The following is a 14,895-nucleotide window of genomic DNA, read 5'->3' as shown; positions in this document are numbered from 1 at the left end:
TATTAATAAGACAACTCCTTCAGGCTGGTTTTAAAGTGGTTTGGTCGAATTATTAGCTCTGTTCTGGTCAATTTTGACAATAGTCCTAGATTAGATTTGTGGTGGGATCAATGTTTCTCGAATACTTTATTTCTTTTCATCAAAACTAGAATTTACATCGCAACGACAATTATTTCCGATTCTCCAGGGAACGAAAATTTTGAAACATATATAATAGATCGTTAAGTTTTAGAATCGGATGGGAGAAAATATTGAACGTGTAACTTATATAATTCATAAACAAAATGAGTAGGAAGGGATCTTGTATACCATCTACTAGAATTTCAAAGTTTACAAATAAAGAAACATATTTAATTAAGAAGAATTACCTTAAACGTATTTTATACAAAAAATAGCAATAAAATTTTAACAATACAACAACAATCGAATTCTCTAAATTATAATAACTTGCTGTAAGAATCTAGAAATATATTTTTACCTTCACATTTTGTAAGTCTTTGTGCATGTAGGTGGTAGGTAGCAACTGCACTTTAGCTATTCGGCCCTTTTATTCACCTCTTTTGCGGCGTCTTGGGCGTCATATTATTATCAGCACGAAATTTTATTATTTATGATGCGATAAATAATTCAGCGACAGGGTGTATAATTTACACCATGGGGCACAACGAATCATTAATTTGTCATCATCAACTAACACTTGCAGACAAACACACTTACATACATATGTATATGTATGTGTATAGATTATAAATGCAGTTTGTTGAAAAAAAAAAAAAATTGCGCAAATACACTAAAGTGTCGAAAAGTTATAATAAACCGTTGGACGCGTTACATCCTGCTGGCTGGTAACGGTATTTATGCAAAAGTATGTCAGCTTATATTATATTGTAGCATAAGTAAGTTACATAAGTGCTTGTATAATTTACAATAACAACGCGCTGCAGGTTAGCTTTTAGTTAAGGAGGTAAAATAGAGTAAATTTTTTAGGTGGTTCATGGCTGAAAATTATATACATATTATATATACATATATTATAACTCGAATCGGGGGTTCTCATAAATTTAACACTCTGAGTGTCTCTACAACAACATGAATATACAATACAACAACGTCTTTCTTCGAATAACACAAATTAAAATCTATATTTCTACTGAAAATCGGCCAAACCAAGGTGGTTCAGTCTTCAGAAGCGTCACTCGGGATTTTCTGGTTCACTTCGAACGTTTTTATCTGATAAATGTTTGTTAAAATTAAGCAGTATTGAGTGTGTCAAGTAGGATTGTATTACATATAGTATGCAGAATCAACTCTGTTAAGTAGATCTCGGGTCTTTCGTGCCCTTTTACATTCCTTCATTATTTGAGGCTGAAGTAAAGGATTTCATTTCATCGCATTTTATCTTAATTGAGGAACTTTTGCAATACAATTAAAGTCATAACGGTATCTTAAGACTAAAAAATACTGAAAACCGATTTCCCTAAATGTCTTCATCATGTAAGAGAAATAAAGGTAAAGTAGTTGATGTGTTTAGCTCGTTAGGAACATAAATAGATCCGTAACCGAAACGGACCAGAATTTTTAGCCGACTAAGGACTGCCGAATCGGCAGAATTCCTCAAAATTATTTGGGGAACGTTTTATAACCCAACAACAACAACAACATACATCGGAGATCGACCTCCATCACTGATATTTGATATATATTGCTCCAAGTCCACTTTAAGACATTTTTTGGACTCAACATGAAATTGTGCTAATAAAGAAGATTTGCTGGAGCCATATGAAATAAGTGATCGTCTTTTCAAATTGTCCAATATTTGTTTTTCTATTTTTAATTAATCCATGATTTTTCCAAACCAGGCCAATTCAAACTGTCTAGATCGTTGAATGTAATTCGATAATCTCGATCTAGAAGATCTCAGAATAGAGTTCAATATCTGATAAACTAATTTAGTTCGATTTATGCCATTTATAACAAAAAGTTTTCAGAGATCTAGTTTAACGGCTAACTTATTGATGATTTTTTCTCGTCTCTCGATATATGTACGAATGATTTTGTGGACCTAATGAGCCAATAACTTAGTCCATACTCAACAAAGATGTGCATTTCGCTGGATTATCTACAGATAACCGAAGCAAAAACAACTACGTGATATTCAAATATCTACAACAATAACAAAAAAAAAAAACCTATTTTAACCTCGATTTTCATACACAGTTTAGTAGTGACTTTGGCTTCCACAAAGAATCCATTTTTCCGCATTTTTTCACTTTAATCAAAAATCCTTGAATATTAAACCACACATTGATTAATAAACCCCGAAAATCTGATAATAAACAGTGCGCTTTTATGCAACGGTCATTCGAGCGTGCAATTTATACGACTGAACTGCTGCCGAAGCTCAACTGTTTTATTTCTTGGACTTTATAATTTTTTTGTATTTTTAATTTTTAAGAATTGTTGCATCCTTGGAATCCAATGCACACACGCTGTGCAGTCAAATCCAAGCTACTGACTGCAACTACCAGCGCCAAGAAATTTCATCGTGTGCGCGCTGGAACACCCAAATAGCTGTCGACGCACTCGAAAATCTCACTCGTATCTGGTATGACATAAAATATGGTAAGCAGTATAAATAGTGGCTGCAAAACTATGTACGTGCGGGCAGCAGCAGCAGCATAAAAGGACGCCCGCTGCACATTGTTCTTCACTGCCAATATTGCAACACCTCCAGCTGTGCGGAATATACCCGCACACAAAAAAAAAAACAGAAAAAATTTGCAGAAGAATGCAATTTCACGTTGTCGCAGCCTACATAGTGGCTGTCAGCAAGGCAACTTTGGCTTCTGTCGAAGATTTATAGCGATTACGGTACACTTGGCAAGGTCCTATTGTGCCTATGCAGGCTGCAGGGTGTGTGTGTGTGTGTGTGTATGTATGTGCATATTTTAGACGCCTGCGCTGAAGTACAGCTAGCGGTAAAAAAGAATTAACACAAAACTAGCACATGCATTTCACAAGTATTTAAATGAAAAAGAAATATTTTTGTCTCTTTTGTTATAAACCTTTTCTTAATTCAGTCAATGGAATTCATTTTTTATTGTTTTAATTTTTACATCATTTATGTAACAGTATTTATAAAAATACTTTCATATACATATATATATACTAAGTTTAACACAAAAGCTTTCTTTCAAATCAAAAATAATTTTTTTGTTAATTACACATTTATAAAATTCATAAAAAAATATGGTAAAAATGTCAGTTGAGCGCTTGGCGATGAGTAAGTCAGCTTTATCAGCTTCAGGCAATAAAGTTTTTGGTACGCCATATATCCACGTCTGTTTGCAAGCATTTGCGAAAATCATAATCACATAAGCCAAGGCTGTATAAGGGATTAGTGGCTTTGAAGAAATGCAATCCACGCCCGATCTTTATAATATAACCATTGCTGAGACTGTAAGTAGTAGCCAAGCCAAGCCGCATTGCAATTAGTTTGTAGTAATATTTTATAGATAACAAAGTTAACTTACACAATTTTGCGGTCATGCAAGGTGTCTTCGAATTTTATGCTTAACGTTACATTACGTCTGAACATATCCGCACGTATCTGCTCCAGCACGTTTTTTTGGTTCTCCGGCGCTTTCATATCCGTTTTGGTTACCACTCTTACATATTTGATATTACGACAGTTCTTCACCAACAACTCCAGGAATGTTACAAGATTCTGAAACTGCTTGATTGCTTAGTTGTTTTGCTGGGCGACAGCTTATTATTTACATTTTTATATTACACATACCTGGTATTTCTCGATCAGATATGGCTCCTCGAGTAGCACCTCTTTTACCTCCGCATTTAAGTACTTGCCGAAGAGTGACTGATAACTATTGCCCGTGGCATTGTCGTCTATTGGTATATTGGTGACTAGCTCGCCGCGTATGACATGCTTCTGTACGCGATCCTTAATTTGTTCCGCGCGGTCTATGTACTCTTTAATACGCTCATAAAACACTTTCTTTTTTGCCACATCCGATTCGCCTGTGCAATAACAAGGGAAATGCAAAGCATTTAAACCTTTTTATATTTAACTTATGCAACAACGTTCCATATTGCATTGCATTTGCTTGGTATTGCCTTACCCGACACCAAATCCATAAGTATTTGTATGCCATCTTGATAGAGATGTTGTGCCTCCAAAATCCGTCCGGCCTGATCACACTGCACTGCACGCATTAATATATCTTTTGCATTCATTCTGCCGGTAAACACTGATACCAATCACTTTGATAAACGCACGTCGTCTACACTTTTCCGAGAATTTATAACTATGTTTATAGAAAATTGCCTTTGGATAAGCTATACTAACGCCTTACACACACCCAAAATGGTAACACTTACAATTTGAGACTACAAATAAACAAAACAGAAAACCAAAAAAACACTAAAAATTTATACAAATAAAACAAAACGCTTGAATGAATTATTAAAGCAAACAAAATGATTTCGATACAATACTGACAAACAAATTTTCTCCACTTATCACTGTTTGATGACAAAGTTTTTGTTTTTCTTAACAGAAAATATTGTCAAATTGTGACATTTAGTAATAAACAAACAATGGAGGAATGATGACAGCTGTGTGCAGTGCCAGCAAGCGTTGCCAGATGGGAAGTGCATGTTTTTCTGTATATAAAATGTGCCAATTTAAGTAGCAGTACTTCTTTTACAACTTTTAATATTTAATTAAAAAAATTATAAATAAATGGCAGCAATTTTAGATTATATGTATTCAGCAGGAAAAATAATAGAAATTTAAAGCAATATATGGTAGCAGTATAAATAAGTTTGAAATTAGTTATGTTTTAGATATGGCATCATTATTAAGTATAATTTGCCTACTTTTAGGCATTTAAGAAATAATTAAATGTAATTATCGTAATGACTATATTAATAATAAATAATAATTAAAAAAAAATTATAAATATGCAAACAAAGTGTTTAAAATATTATTTTTAAATTAATTTCTTGTAAAACCGTAAACAATTGAAAAATGACAAAAATAAGAGCAGTCTTGTCTATGACTGGATGTGGTTTTTATTATATCCTGAACAGGGTATATTAAGTTTGTCACGAAGTTTGTAACACCTAGAAGGAAGCGTCGGAGGCCCTAAAAAGTATATATATAAATGATCAGTATGTTGAACTGAGTCGATTTAGCCATGTCCGTCTGCCTGTCTGTCTGTCTGTATATATACGAACTAGTCCTTCAGTTTTTAAGATATCGTTTTGAAATTTTGCAGATGTTATTTTCTCTTCAAGAAGCTGCTCATTTGTCGGAACTGCCGATATTGGACCACTATATCATATAGCTGACATACAAACTGAACGATCAGAATCAAGGGTTTGTTTGGAAAACTTTCGCATTTTACTACGTACACGAAATTTGGTGTGAGTTATTGTTCGTAGAAATAGTTTAATCTCCGAAAAAATTGTCCAGATCGGTTCACTATAGCATATAGCTGCCATACAAACCGAACGATCGGAATCAATGGCTTGTATGAAAAATTTTCGCATTTGACATCTTCTCGAAATTTGACATGGATTACTGCTTAAGGTAACAATATAATCTCCGAAGAAATTGTTCAGATCGGTTAACTATATAGCCATAATGTTTCTAGCAAACAACCCGCCTAAAAAGAATTAGTAAAATGTTTTATTTTTTTTACTTACTATTTCTCACGTCTTTAGATTTGCTTAAGCATATAGTTACTAAAAGAAAAGCACCCGTGAAGGGTATATTAGCTACGGTACAGCCGAAGTTAACGTTTTTTCTTGTGTTTTTTTTTTTGCATCACAAAGGACTGCCCTTAATAGTCTAAGTGTGTTTCATCGAACAAAATCTAACCTAACCTAAGTTCCAATATTAAATCTTTAAGTTATGTTAAGTTCAAATATATGCATGTACAATTTTATAAGAACACGCTAGACCAGCTCTTTTTAACGCTCTCTTTTTTTAGAAAGAGTTAAGTTAATCATTAAAATCTTTTATATAAATCCATTGCTAGAACTCAGAATGGAATATTTACCGATCCCAGAGAACTAGCGCGCCCTCGAAGAGTTTTTGTTGAATACTTGATAATGAGAAGAGTCTCGTGTTGATATTTTCAATCGAAATTAAACAATTTCGAAACAAGTATCGCATCATATCCAAAACATCGTAAAAAACTAATGCCGTTGGACATTTTTCTTTCTGACACCATCTCTTCAGAATATTAAGAAAAGCTTGTACAACTAATTGCACTTTTTTCATTTGAGGGGAGTTCGTCTGAATCACAATTTTCAATATTCTAATTTTCTAGTTTGACGCAGTAAATGACTTTTTGTTCAACCAGTAAGTGATTCTAATTGATACTTAAGGACTATGAATATCCTATTGCATTCATTAAGACCTCACCGTAGTCTTCAGACCCCTTACGTTAGGGGAATCTCCAGACTTGTCAGAATACCGCTCTTCGGACAGCCACAGGTTGCTTCTTGCTGTCACCGGTTGAGCACCTAAACTATGATACATATAACGAAATGCTCTCCAAGCCGTTTCTGTTGGGATGCTTTCGGAAAAATCTTTCCTGCAGTTCCCTACTGGAAGCAAACCGCCTCTCAGAGCCATCAAGAGTACTTTTCTGAAATACGTCGACGGCATACAGTACTATACCGACCGGACTTCGGACAGAATTTCGACAAACACTGAATGCCATTCACAGAGGAGCCATCCACACCATCCCTTCCCATGAATGGCGTACTTGGAGATAAAGCATCACCCGCACAGGCACAGGCACAGAGCTCGAATTGCCTCGCGAAACTAGAATAACCTTCGCGTTACTTCGTTCTGAATACTGTAAAAGTTTGAAGTCCTACCTATCCAGATTGAGCCCCGACATACTTAATATAACTGGAAACTGTAAAAATTTAAACTCCTACCTATCCAGATTGAGCCCCGACATACTTAATATACATATATGTATGTCCTGCATGCAAAGAGTCCCTCCACACATCTAACACCCCTTTCCATTTGGTCCGACCCTGTCTAAATTATAGAACTAATATCATTTTAAAAATCGCACCCATGACTTCCATTTCAGCACATTTCTTCGCTTTTTTTTAACCAGATGTCGAATTTTAAAATGAGCCTTCCTCATAGAAAGACCACAAAATTAATATGTCACTTCTTAAAAAAAAAATAATCATGGGGCGGACTTCTGGAAATCGTTGCGAAATCTTTCGAAACACGCTAGACTCTTATCAGTTCGGTCACTGCATTGGAGACTCAATGCATTTTAGTGTATTATATTCGGTTGACTTGCCAAAATTGCAAAACCTCAAATTAAGTGAAAGATAACGACATAGAAACACACTAAAAATGCATTTAGTATAAAGACTTTCATAGAAGGTCTTAAAACCACAATATTTTTTTTTTTTTTTTTTTGAAAAACCACAAAAATTTTTGGAGATCCAAAATTTGCATATAAATACGCTAACTTTCTCACGGGTCTATTTAGTTTTTAAATAAATTTTATAAGCAGAAGTGCAGTGGTCCGCAAAAAAGAGTTGATCTGTTAGAGAAATCGAGTGCTAAAGCTCAGCTCAGCTGGTCAACCAAAAATGGCTGACAAGTCCGATCTCTTGCTACTTTTCGATCGTCCACATGAACCCGTGTTCATGGAAAAAGGTCGAGGCGTAGTTTTTGATGTGCCGAAAAAATTTTTAACGGAACGTTACCAAAGCATCAGCAATGAAGTGCTGGATCGGTTTAGCGAAAGAGCTGAGAAGCGCATAAGCGTGCGGGACATACCCATGCCAGATCTTAGTATACCTATGCAATTGTCGCGTAAGGCGCACTTTTCGCTCTGCATGCCGGCACATCGTATAATGGCCGCGCGCCTCATTGATACGTTCATGCACGCGCCCACAATCGATCAACTGCAGAGCGTTGCGGCTTATGCGCGCGATCGCCTCAATCCGTATCTCTTCAATTATGCGCTGAGCGTGGCAATACTTCAGCGCAATGACACCAAAGGCGTGGGTTTACCGTCTATCATACAGAGTTTCCCCAACAAATTTGTGGATCGTCAAGTTTTTCGGCACATACGTGAGGAATGCACGATCGTACCCGAAGGTTCGCGTATACCAATTGTCATACCGCATGATTATACGGCATCAGATGAGGAACCAGAACATCGCTTGTGGTATTTTCGTGAAGATTTCGGTGTGAACTTATATCATTGGCAACGGTATTTGTTGTATCCATTCGAGGCGAGCGAACACAGTGTTGTATTTAAGGGTCGTCGCGGTGAGCTGTTCTACTACATGTATCAGCAGATCTTAGCGCGTTACAATGTCGAACGCTTGAGTAATGATTTGGAACGTGTGAAACCCTTGGATGATTTGCGTGAATATATTAAAGAGGGCTACTTTCCGAAAATGGAGTCGTCGCCACGCTTTGATAATACCAAACTTTCGGATGTGCGACGCCATCAGGATCAATTAATTATGGATATTGTCGACTTGGAACAATGGCGCGATCGTATATATGAAGCTATCGCCAAAGGTTTTGTCTTAGATGTAAGTTTAAGGGAGCGATCAAGCTCTGACCTCACTTCCATAGTTTAGAAATTTACTCTTTAAACTCTTTGACAGGAAAGTGACAAGCGTATACCACTCAATATCGATGTGCTTGGTAATATAATTGAGTCGTCAACGGCATCACCAAACCGCAACCTTTATGGTGATCTATATAATATGGGTCATCTCTTCATCGCCTATGCGCACGATCCCAAACATCGTCATTTGGAATCATTTGGTGTTATGGGTGATCTGGCTACGGCAATGCGTGACCCGGCCTTCTATAGATGGCACGCCTATCTGGATAATATTTTTCAGCAACACAAAGCACGTCTAACACCCTACACCATTTCGGAGTTACGCTACGATGGCGTCTCTCTAACATCTCTAGAAGTCGCAGCTGAAGGTGTGCTGGAATCCAATGTTTTATACACTTACTGGCAGGAATGTGATATTGATCTGTCACGTGGTGTGGACTTTGCGCCACGTGGTAATGTCTTTGCGCGCTTCAAGCATCTACAGCATACACCCTTTACATATACAATCAATGTGAGCAATGAAAGCGATACGAAACGTTTGGGTTTGGTACGCATTTTTATCGGTCCCAAGTACGATGAGCAAGGTCAGGCTATGCTCTTTAAAGAACAACGTTTGCTTATGATCGAATTGGATAAATTTGTGGTGGCACGTAAGTGAATTTGTTTGAGATATTATTATCGTTATTTACACCTCTAAATTTTTACAGTGCAACCTGGTGAAAACGTAATCAGGCGACGCTCCACTGAATCTAGTCTAACGATCCCGGTAGAGCGCACATTCCGAGAACAGGAAGTGACACATGTTTCCAATGAAATTATCGAAGACGCCTGTGGCTGGCCACATCATATGCTGATACCGAAGGGTTCAACCGCAGGTTTGCAGTGTGCGCTCTTCGTTATGATATCCCAATACGATCAGGAGAACGTAAGTTTTTGTTGGTTGAATGCAGATTTTCTAATAATATTTATATATTTTACTACTTTAGGTTGATCAAGAGATCGTCGCTGGTCCTTCCTATTGTAGCTCCAACAATCTCTTGCATCGCGATCTTCATGCCTTGGGCTTCCCATTCGATCGCCAGCCTCGGTTTGGTGCTGATCGCCTTGCCGAATTTCTCACATCGAATATGATTACTACAGACGTTGTCGTACGCTATGAAAACCGCACGAAGCCTTGTTGTTGAGTCGAGCTCTATATATTTATTTTCTTCTTCATTTAAATATGTTTAATTTGCAATAAAATAGTTCGCTGTGAACAATCGCGTTTGAGATCAGTCAGTTGATAAGATAAAGCTTTAATAATACAAGTTTGGGAACGACAATTTCCCAAGAGGGGCAATTTTTTGAAGATTTAAGACTGGGTTCGATTTGATATACTCTATCTAAAGACTAAGCCTTAGCTTATCTTCTGTAACTCTAGGTGATTAGGCCGTCGTAAGGTATATTTCTTAAGGTCTGGAATTCCCGGAACCTTCCTAGCTTTTCCAATCTCAAAGCACATTTCCGATTCGAAAATATATTAAGAATTTCAGTCTTATCTGAAATCCGAACTCATTAAAACCGAGTTAGATCGGTTTAAATGCACCAGCCAAGGACCACTAATTTGATCTCTTTAGAATGGTAACATTTTGATAAGTACCACCGAGTCCAACCACCCTGAAGTATTGAGTTTCTCGAGGACCAAAAGCTAATAGAGAAGAAAACTGTCTCTAACATTTGGGGGATTGCCTTTGGATGTCTTGAATTCTCACATACATCTTCATCCCAAAATTTAAATCGAAATTAGAGAGCCATAAAAAAGGGGGCAGTACATTGCTGTAGCCCTTCATTTATCTGACTTATTGCTTTTTTTTTTTAAATAAAAATATAAAAAAAATCAAACGAAATAGCGTGTGAGGCCAACGAATAAAGAAAGCGAAAACAATCTCTGGTTCACTACATTTACATAATCGATGGCATGCGTACGAACAGCTACGGCTGCGAGCATGGGCTACAATGTGAAGTGTAGTCTGCTTCATGTCGGACAGGGAACAATTCAATTATCCGCAAACTGTATTTCAATGCGCCAGCAATAATCGTATAACCGTACACGCTTAGCAATAACAGGGTGCCAGTGTGTCACTTTAAAGGGATTAGTGATGTTCAATTTCGGTTTATGCATTGGAAAACTCAATTTGTAGCACTCCACATTTTTGGTCACAAAATGGCAAAAAAGAGAGAGCGTGGAATGCAGTAAAGACCAAGTGATTGTCGGCTTGCCGAGCTCAAAAGGGTGGTGGACTGGGCGTGTGTCACTGGGTTTGGCTTTGGAATTGTGTGTGCCACACAGCAGATAACTTAAAATGCTAATAAAATTGAAAGGATTTCAAATACTTATTTCAATTTAAAGTTGATGATTGCTTATACGAGCCGTCGCTCAATTGATTAGATGAATTGGTGAGGTGTGAGTTAGTTGGGTTGGGTTGGTAGGAGTACTAAATGACTAAAATCCGAGCCGAATTGAAATTACTTAATTTTACTGGTAGGCAGTAGTATAACCCTAGCTTCGGCTAATACTTGGACAGACAATTGCTGGAGGGTGTTAAGTTTCGAGTCACTTAAATTTGCTTCAGTTGGTATTTTTAGGAGACACTTGTATGACACTTATATGTGAGGAACTTAATATGTAAAGGATTATAACAGAAAATTTTGATTGACTATAATTTTTATGAGAAAATGACTGTAATGTAAAGGAGATGGCTCAAAAATTGGAAAATTTTCTCATTGTTGATATAAGTAGTTTTTAGACTAATCGTGGGTGTGTGAGGTAGTCAAAGATAGGGAGGTCGTAATGTTAAAAATATTAAAATAGTTCGGTCAAGTTAATAGTTCCAATTTAGGATAGTAAAATAATATGGATTTTCATGTTGCCTTGAACAGTCTTTGGAACATTTACCGGTATTTGAGATAAGCATAAATCTTAGGGTACTACTTTTATAACAGCACTTGTCAAGGTCTTGCAGGAAATATAAAAAAGTAAAGCAAAAATGCAGAAAAATGAACAAAAGATCCTCAATCACTATTAAAACTAATTCTAGTATATTTTTTATCAAAGAAGATTAAAATATTTAGTTTATTTAATCTTATAATTTCCAAATAGATAGGACACACTGTCATCTCGACCTTCGTGGGAACGTCTGAAGCGTTTTAGTTGTTTAGTATGGAATCTCATTACTGAATCTAAATATGAACTTTAGTGTTGTCAAATTCAAATATGAAGAAGAAGAATCTAATTAAATGTGTGACCAAGTGTCCTTTAAAGCAATTTAGAGAAAGATGGCATAGTAGGAATAAAATACAGTGACCGTAAGTTAGTCTCTTTCGTTCGAATAGAACCAAAATCAGTTATTGGCTCATGCGAAATATTAGGTTGACAAATATCTCCCTTCCGTTTTTTTGCTCTTTATTCAATGCTTTAAAGAAAGTGTTGCAGCGATCGGATTTAGTTCAAATATGCGCCGTTTCGTTCGAAAATCTGTTTCCATCTAGACGGCAACGTCATAATACCCCCCTTGTAGAAGCCCCCTTCTTATTTACGAAGAACTCGGACAGCCACTTTTCACAAGCCTCTTTTGAATTAAACTTTACACCACCGAGGGTGTTCGCCATTTACAGGAACGGGTGGTAATCACTTGGCGCAATGTCCGGGCTATATGGTGGATGCGATAAAACCTCCCATCCGAGCTCCCGTAGCGTCTGGCGAGTCATCAACGAAGTGTGTGATCTGGCGTTGTCCTGGTGGAACACTATACCCTTCCTGTTGGCCAATTCTGGACGCTTCTGGTCGATCGCCTGCTTCAAGCGCTCCAGTTGTTCGTAGTAGATGGTAGAATTAAGCGACTGGCCATATGGAGCAGCTCATAGTGGATGATCCCCTTCCAATCCAAACACACATCTTCCTTGCCGTCAATACCGTCTTGGCGATTATTTCGGATGATTCACCAGCCTTCGACCACGACCGTTTGCGCTTGATATTGTCGTATGTCACCATCCGCTTCAGAAAAGGGTCGAGCTCGTTTTTTTTTCGTCAAATCATGGACACCCAAACATCAAGCTTTTTTTGTATAACCAACCTTCTGCAGATGGTTTAATATGGTTTGGTGACTAACTCCAATCTCCTGGGCGATGTCACGAGATGCCACATGCCGGTCTAACCCGATGTTTTCCATGATTTGATAGGTATTCGTCGTCACAGGTTTTCCGCCGGCTGGCTTCTCTATTCCTCCGCAGTTCGAAGTGATAGATACCATCCCCCAAAACACATTCCTCTAGAGGATTTGCCTTTAACGAAGGAAAACTCTAAAATAGCCCGAATTTCGGCGTTAGTGAACTCCATGTTTACACGTCTATAACTGTTTAACGTAATATCCAAACTAATCATGCATGGCGTTGTGTTATAGGTTATGCCAAGACCTTTCAAAGATGTATAGTATTGCCAGATATGAGCTCTTTAGCGCTTTATACATAGCCGCGTAATTAAAAAGACAAAAAGGCGGAAGGGAGATATTTGCCAATCTAATATAAAGCCTTCTTGCGTTTCAAAAAAAGTTTTCCAGCTAATCCGAATTAGTTCTCCGGCAAAATGGAGGGCAATGAACCTATTTTAAACGGTCTTTTAATCAAGCTAGTTTTATCCTTCCAAAGGAATATGAAAATTCTATGCTCTTCTCTGTAGAAGAACGAGGGACTCGTGGCAATCGAAGAACGTCAACTAAATGAAAAAAATTGTTTTATTTTCTTGAGTCTTTGACAGCGATAATGAGATAGCGACACGTGATTATTAGAATGTTCCTTGCTACGACAACAGTCGAATCCACGTAACTGGAACGAACCAACACGTTTTATCGGCCTAGAATTCTCTACTCGTCAGCTTTCTTCGAAATTATTTGGAGGACGATTACTGTCGCTCCAACAATAACAACATCGGCCTCTTCTAAAGCATCTGCATCTGATTCAGAGTATTTCAGATATTAATTTTTAGCAACTTTAACTAAGATTGCAGGCAAATATTGACTTTGCTGAAGTATTTTTCGTTTGAAAATTTAAACTTTCTATGAAAATAGTTCTCAGTACAAAAAAAAATATATGTATGTAATTCTCCATCTACAAAGTCATATATCTTCTAAAAACAAACTTTATTCGTACGAATTAAAAAACACACAAAATACTCCTCGAATGGTCAAACGATTGACAAATATACGGCTGCCCCGCGCTACTACTCTAAAAATACATATATACATATGTATGTGTGTATGTTTTTGCATTTTCTACGCAAAGAGTTTTATTATTATTTTATTTTTATTTTTCCATAGCTAACGGCATTTATTTTTGTTGTTTTTTTTAAGTCCTTGCTACTTTTCATGTTTGGTAAACAAGTGACGCCACTTGTAATCGATATACTTGTATACAAACATACACACATGTGTATGAGTGTTTGAGTGTGTGTGTGTGAGCTCTCGTGTGTGCGATATAAAGAAAAAAAATACAGTTGTTATTGCCCTTTTCACCGAATTTATTTAATGTATTTATCGGCTTAGTACTTGATATATAGCCCCAGCTATATTTTTTATTATTGCATACACTTCAGTCAGTACAGAGACATTAGAGAGCGTAAAGCGTCGCCTTTCTTCGAACGATTGTGAATAGTCCCAGTTGCATTGAATGGCATAGGCCAAATGGCATACATACATTCAGACATACATTCATACATTTATAGATGAAATTTATGGTGTATGTGCATGTGTGAGTAATGTGCTGCTGAGACGATGCTCTTGGGAGTTACGGCTAGTTTGTTTGTAAGTATGTACATATGTATGCTTTATAAGTGGTTATCTAATAAAAAAAGACCGCAAAATAAACTTAATTGCAATTTTGTTATTTGTCAAGTGCTTACGACTTAATACAAACACACACACTCACACATTTTCACACACATGTGACACATTTGTGTTCGTTCATTTCCCCAGCCTTGGCTTCTTACTTGTTTTCTAAGCGCATTGAGTGCGAATATAACTGTTTTCTTCGCCTATTTACTTTTCGAAATTTGATATTTTTGCGCAAATAAGTTGGGATTTTTTTAACGAATCTAAATTTTGTAGACATTCTTCTGTACAAATATTTTCTTTTATTTATTTTGGGCAAGTGAGAATTTACTTATTTAAGAAGTAGCTTTCGGAGTAAATCTATAAATAGCATATAT

At 36.8% G+C, this 14,895-nt stretch overlaps 2 protein-coding genes across 5 annotated transcripts; one reads left to right on the top strand and one right to left on the bottom strand.

Annotated features, from left to right (window-relative positions):
* Nucleotides 1-3,073: 3,073 nt before the first annotated feature.
* On the bottom strand, nt 3,074-4,668 carry LOC105220785 (MIT domain-containing protein 1). Of its 4 annotated transcripts, none has more exons than XM_029046046.2 (5): nt 4,399-4,533; nt 4,140-4,325; nt 3,800-4,038; nt 3,534-3,733; nt 3,074-3,457 (listed from the first exon to the last, which is right to left on the bottom strand). In XM_029046046.2, the coding sequence occupies exons 2-5, from the start codon at nt 4,252-4,254 to the stop codon at nt 3,304-3,306; spliced, it is 708 nt and encodes a 235-aa protein (XP_028901879.2). In that variant the 5' UTR covers nt 4,255-4,325; nt 4,399-4,533; the 3' UTR covers nt 3,074-3,303. The 4 variants fall into 4 exon arrangements, with proteins under 4 accessions (XP_028901879.2, XP_028901878.2, XP_011195594.2 ...); XM_029046045.2 differs by having other exon boundaries at nt 3,075-3,457; nt 4,140-4,407; nt 4,520-4,668; XM_011197292.3 differs by having other exon boundaries at nt 3,075-3,457; nt 4,140-4,441; nt 4,520-4,617.
* A 2,905-nt stretch (nt 4,669-7,573) lies between these two features.
* Nucleotides 7,574-9,941, top strand: LOC105220790 (phenoloxidase 2). Its single transcript, XM_011197298.3, has 4 exons — nt 7,574-8,619; nt 8,695-9,307; nt 9,365-9,582; nt 9,644-9,941. Exons 1-4 carry the CDS (start codon nt 7,660-7,662, stop codon nt 9,839-9,841), a joined length of 1,989 nt encoding a protein of 662 aa, XP_011195600.2. The 5' UTR covers nt 7,574-7,659; the 3' UTR covers nt 9,842-9,941.
* The last annotated feature ends 4,954 nt before the right edge of the window (nt 9,942-14,895 follow it).

Source organism: Zeugodacus cucurbitae, chromosome 4, assembly GCF_028554725.1.
Source record: "Zeugodacus cucurbitae isolate PBARC_wt_2022May chromosome 4, idZeuCucr1.2, whole genome shotgun sequence".
Classification (NCBI taxonomy): domain Eukaryota; kingdom Metazoa; phylum Arthropoda; class Insecta; order Diptera; family Tephritidae; genus Zeugodacus; species Zeugodacus cucurbitae.
Note: the sequence above shows the minus strand (reverse complement) of the source record. Positions and strands in the feature narration are given on the sequence as shown.

Coding starts and splice junctions, on each gene's coding strand:
- LOC105220785 (XM_029046045.2), bottom strand. CDS start 4,254: ATGAATGCAAAAGATATATTAATGCGTGCAGTGCAGTGTGATCAGGCC. Junction 3,734..3,799: donor ATCTGATCGAGAAATACCAG/GTATGTGTAATA, acceptor GCAATCAAGCAG/TTTCAGAATCTTGTAACATT. Junction 3,458..3,533: donor TTGCATGACCGCAAAATTGT/GTAAGTTAACTT, acceptor TACTACTTACAG/TCTCAGCAATGGTTATATTA.
- LOC105220790 (XM_011197298.3), top strand. CDS start 7,660: ATGGCTGACAAGTCCGATCTCTTGCTACTTTTCGATCGTCCACATGAA. Junction 8,620..8,694: donor CCAAAGGTTTTGTCTTAGAT/GTAAGTTTAAGG, acceptor ACTCTTTGACAG/GAAAGTGACAAGCGTATACC. Junction 9,308..9,364: donor GGATAAATTTGTGGTGGCAC/GTAAGTGAATTT, acceptor AAATTTTTACAG/TGCAACCTGGTGAAAACGTA.